Source organism: Hordeum vulgare, chromosome 5H (assembly GCF_904849725.1).
Source record: "Hordeum vulgare subsp. vulgare chromosome 5H, MorexV3_pseudomolecules_assembly, whole genome shotgun sequence".
NCBI classification, from domain to species: Eukaryota; Viridiplantae; Streptophyta; class Magnoliopsida; order Poales; family Poaceae; genus Hordeum; species Hordeum vulgare.
This window is the reverse complement of record NC_058522.1, coordinates 482,558,450-482,563,697: the sequence shown is the minus strand read 5'-3', so window position 1 is coordinate 482,563,697 and position 5,248 is coordinate 482,558,450. Positions and strand designations below refer to the sequence as shown.

General features: G+C 48.1%; 1 protein-coding gene across 1 annotated transcript; it reads left to right on the top strand.

The window, feature by feature from the left end:
• Nucleotides 1–1,898: 1,898 nt before the first annotated feature.
• Nucleotides 1,899–4,935, top strand: LOC123397478. Its single transcript, XM_045092007.1, has 5 exons — nt 1,899–2,172; nt 2,719–2,822; nt 3,189–4,028; nt 4,130–4,282; nt 4,366–4,935. The coding sequence occupies exons 1-5, from the start codon at nt 2,100–2,102 to the stop codon at nt 4,747–4,749; spliced, it is 1,554 nt and encodes a 517-aa protein (XP_044947942.1). The 5' UTR covers nt 1,899–2,099; the 3' UTR covers nt 4,750–4,935.
• The last annotated feature ends 313 nt before the right edge of the window (nt 4,936–5,248 follow it).

Below are 5,248 nucleotides of genomic sequence, written 5' to 3'. Positions count from 1 at the left end.
TCCGGGTTAGTTCCAATCAAATCATGCAAATTAGAGTCCAAAACAAGGGCAAAAGAGTTTGGAAAATTAGATACTATGGAGACGTATCAGCGACCGCGCAAGGCCTTTTTTAATCCGGGCGTGCGGTGGGTTCTGCCATCTACTTCCAGAACCCGCCCCGTCCCCATCTCGCCACCTCCTCGGTGACCAAAGTGACCGAAACCCTAACCCACCATGGCCGACGGCTTCCCAAACAAGGGCAAGGCCCCGCTCTTCCCTTGCGCCACCTCCCCGCCCTCGTCTTCCCTGCCTCATCAGTGCATGAGCGTCCCAGTGCACCAAGCGCGGTGGCACTGGGAGCACCGCGTCACACTCCCTTACCTTGACGTCATGCCGCCGCACGGCTGGCACCTGGATCCGGAGAGGATTCCGGTGCCGGCCGTGCCGCGGTTGACGCGGGTGCATCTGGAGGAGGTGACCAAGCGACGGCGTCTGCTGACGGCGGAGCAGCGGCGAGACCCCACATACGCGGCCGACTCCCCTAACCTGGAGGTGTGGTTCGCGATGGAGCACGAGGAGCAGCGCCGCCGTGGCGTGCGCCAAGTGCAGCCAAGAGGCCCTCCGTCGCCCCGCCTGTCGTCAGCGGCGAGGACCAGGAGGCTGAGGCCGCCTTCCAGGTGGCGCTCGCTGGTGTCCTCCGCGACACCGAGGAAGAAGCTCGACGCATCGCCGAAGAGGAGGCGGCGTACCAGCGGCAGCTCGCGGAGGCCATGACACTGTCGGCCGCCGGCGACTGCGTCGTGCCACCTCCGCCGGAGCCCGAGCCCGAGCCCGCACTGCCACGACAGGTCTACCAGTGGACCGGCGTCATCCAGGAGTTCGTCAGCGCGCCACCCATCTGGCTGGGCGCGACACCGCAGCAGGAGCATGCCTACCTCGAGCACTGGAGGTCGGTGCACGTGCAGACGGAGCGCGCCGAAGGCCTGCGGCTCATGGAGGTGGAGAAGGAGGAGGAGGAGGAGCGACGGGAGGCGGAGGAGGAGGAGCGTGCTCGTGTTGCTGCGCTGCCATCACCACCACCACTGCCCGCGCCGACGGGGCAGACGACGGAGGCGCGGGGCAGATGCGCTCTGGAACTGAGCGTTTCCCTGGGCTGGCCCTGCGCCAACGCTGGTCGACCTCACCGCCCCCCCCCCCCCCGCCGCCGCCGCCTAAGGGCTGAATGGACGCAGTTTTAGTTTTTTTTATTTTAATTTAATATAACGCGGACGCGTGGACTATCGCCGACCTTCGTGGCCGGCTTTAATGTTTAATTATGCTTTATGTTTTTTTCTCGCCGGCAAAAAATGGATCCGGCCAGTGTTGGACGGACGAGCCAACCCATTTGCGAAAACGGACGTTCGTGTCCACCAGACCGACCCAAACGGACAAAAAGCGAACGAAATCGCTGTTCGTTTGGATCGACCCGTTAGAGTTGCCCTTATCGTGGGCAAAGAACACCGCGCGTAATCTTTATGAGATATACTCCTAACTAGTGATTTCGGTGGCTGCAGTAGAGGCTTGAGTGCGTGCTTATGGGCTGGCGAGCTGCCCAGTCGTCTCGCTCGCAAAACAGGCCCGAGATAAGAGCATGGTTAATAGTATAGCCAACTGCTGGTTATAAGCCATCTTATACTCCATCTTATAGCTAGCTTGTATAATAGTTAGCTATAAAAGAGTATTACTTTTATCATAAATGTCCCACATTTCATTCTCACAAAACACCTAGGAGCACGTGCTAGAGCTGGCTCTTCACGAAGAGCCCGCTTTCCTTCTCTCTCCTCTTCCCTCTCATCCAACTCAGCAAAAATATAGTATTTTAATTCTTACAGCCTGCTGATTGCACCTTATTTTAGTTGCTCTAACGTGATAACGAGGGACCGAGACGCTCCTATGAAATTTTTGGGAATCCTGGTCCATATCAAAGTAAGAGTACCTCACGTTTCCGTGAGATAGAGATTTATTGGTGGGGCGGGTGACCTAGCCTGGGGAATCCGTGTTAGGTCAGTTATTACTTGACCCTTCCGCCGGCGAGAGCGAGATCCAAATCGAGATTCCTCGACCCCAGGTGTCGTCGAACCATGGGTCAGCTCATGCTCAATCGGGTGATGTCGATGCAGCGGGAAAGTCGTCACTTGCAAATCCAACCCCATAGTAAGTCACCGCCTCGCTGTTATTTTCATCTGGACCCAAGTTTTGTAGAACAAGACCAGGTAAGGCAAGCAGATTCTTGTAGGTTGATTTAACCTAGTGTCTATTTGAGCGTAAAACTTCGATTTTTTTTCATAGAGAAAACTGTTTGAGCAAGCTAGGTTTCTATGGTAGTATAAAAGGTTTTGTGGATCAATTTGGGGAAAGATCAAATTTTGTGTGTTTTTTTCATATGTACCCATGTTATGAAAATTTCCTATAGCACCAGTATAGCCACTCAAATACACAGTAAACATACATTGGATTTGATATTCCCCATATGTCTTCCGTGCTAAAGTTAGCAGGTGGCTGCCTTGCTTAGTCAGTACGGGGTCTGAGACGATCCTTGGCAATACAACAGATGGGAACCCAAGTTGACTTTTTATGCACCCTCTGGATTATGTGTTCCCATGTCTTGTTTTATTTGTTTGAGCATCCTCGACGATATACTTGGGTGGTGTTGCAATGTTTTATAACTTTCCACCTGTAATCATGCATTATGTATTGCAGATGGACCAGCTGATTCAACGGTTGACAGAAAGGACTCAACCTGCAAACAAGGCCATTGTTCCCAAGGTGATGAAGCACAATACCCCGGGCCACACCTTCCACAGGTACGCCATGAAACGCTGATGATGAACTATGAATGCTCTAACTATACGAATTGGTTGAGCTGTGCTTGGTAAATATTTAGTATTTCAGTATGAACATATCCTTAGTGCTGCAACCTGCTACAATCCTAGTGCAGTGTCCCTTTCAGCAGTTAGCACAATTGCACGGTGAACCAACTACTATTCTTTTAGAACCAAGACATCTAGGAAAGTAACCCCCCTTTACCCAGTAGTCAGCACAATTGCAAGGTGTGCCTTTGTATTGCGTTGCAATCATATGCAAGCACTTGGGTCAAAATGTTACTCAACATGGTTTTCTTTATTTCTTTTGTCCATTTGAAATAATTTCTCATATGCTTGTGTATGCAGGATATCTGGTGTCATATATGTTCCCTACTGCCAATGCGAGATGCTGCTCGAGCTGCTTGCGTGTCTCATGCATTTAAACGTTGTTGGAGATGCTATCCGAACCTTGCTTTCGATATGATAACATTGGGCATAGATATAGAATCATGTGGAGAGGACGAAATAGCAAGAAGATTTACCAGCAAAGTTGACCACATTTTGAAAAACCGTCCATGCATTGCCACCAAGACACTTGAGATCGTTTTTCGTTTTTACAATGCTGAAGTCTGTAACATTGATAGCTGGTTTCAGATTGCTGTTACACCGGGGATCGAAGAACTCATTGTGGAATTATCTTCGAATTCAGGAAGATATTACAACTTTCCGTGGTCGCTTATAGCTAATGAGAGTGGAAACTCAATCCGGCATCTAAATATTTCCCGTTGTGCTTTCTCTCCCACTGGCGGGTTATGCTTTAAAAGCTTGTCAAGACTTGAGTTGACTGATGTTGATATCACTGGGGACCAGTTGGGGTTCATTCTTCAGAATTCTTTTGCTTTACAGCGGATGCAACTTACGTTTTGCAATAAGATAATTTCCTTAAAGATACCATCTCATCTACAACAACTCAGATATTTGGATGTGTTTGATGGCGGCAGACTGTTGCGGGTTATAGAGTTAGAAGCTCCAAACCTTTCTAATTTCCAGTTTAGGGGACATCGCAAAGTACAAATATCATTTGGAGTAGGATTGCAATTTAAGAATTTTGATTTGTCCTTTCCTGGTGTTCTCAGCTATGTTTGTGCTGATTTTCCGTCTAGCTTGCGCTATGTTGAAACTCTTTCTCTAGGTTCATGTCGTGAGGTATATGCTAAATCTTTAGTTATCTTTCAACTGTTGATATGCATAGAATGATTGTCTTTGGACTGTTGATAGTATGATTGATCTGAAATATTTTTGTGCAGATGATTGATACACCAGTTCTGCCTAGCAAATTCTTACATCTCAAGCACTTGAATGTTGATCTTAATACACTGACATTTCCCTCAACCTATGACTATTGTTCTTTGATATCCCTTTTGGATGCTTCTCCTTCTTTGGAGACCCTTGTCATGAACGTAAGTCACTGTATATGTATTGTAATGATATTAGTTACGAATGATGGAACTATTAATCCAACCATATGGCCTGTCATCTTCAGGTTTTGCAGAAAAAGATGTTGCATGAATCAATTGTGGGAGATACATCACCTTTGAGGCAGATGCCAGGGCACCGCCATGATAGCCTCAAGACAGTGAAGATTATTGGTTTCTCCTCTGCGAAGAGCTTAGTAGAGTTAACATGCCATATCATTGAGAATACAACGTCACTTGAAGGCCTTACATTGGACACCACAACAGGACATCCTTCGTATAGCTGTTTAACAAACAATATTGGAAAGTGCATGCTGTTGCACGGGGATTTTATGGTGGAAGTTCGTAAAGGGCTCTTGGCTATCAGCACATATGTTCAGCCAAAAGTTCCCTCCGGAGTCAAACTAAATGTTGTGGAGCCTTGCCGCCGATGCCATGATCGACTGCTATAATGATCTTAAACTGCATATGCAAGTCATTTTAAGTTATGTATGATTCCTGTGTAAGTTAATCTAGAACGTCGAGGAACCTTGCTGCTGCCCGGGTTATATACCCCAAACTCAATGTTTAGCATTAAACTATAGGCTCGTGTATTGCAACTGTTTATTTTGGATAAACGAAATTGTTTGCCAGTTTTACCAAAACCTGTTTTCGTGGTATATATTTTGGAAATCCAACTTTGCAGATAATTTGGTTAAGATGAAGAGGCTGCTAGCTTCATAGCTGCACGTCCTCGTCAGCTCCACCACAGCGCCCGCGAGCGCTCTCCTCTCCTAGGCGCGGTGGTGCCTCATGTGCCTGCCCGAGCACGAACTCCCACACCGCCTTCTTGTCTATCTGGCGGTTGCACGTCTTACAACATCTCTATACATCTCTAGCAGATCCTGTAAACCGGGCCGTCTGCTAAAATAATTGTTGGTTTGCAAACCGGATCGTCTGCTAAAATAATTG

Coding starts and splice junctions, on each gene's coding strand:
- LOC123397478 (XM_045092007.1), top strand. CDS start 2,100: ATGGGTCAGCTCATGCTCAATCGGGTGATGTCGATGCAGCGGGAAAGT. Junction 2,173..2,718: donor CTTGCAAATCCAACCCCATA/GTAAGTCACCGC, acceptor TATGTATTGCAG/ATGGACCAGCTGATTCAACG. Junction 4,029..4,129: donor CTCTAGGTTCATGTCGTGAG/GTATATGCTAAA, acceptor ATTTTTGTGCAG/ATGATTGATACACCAGTTCT.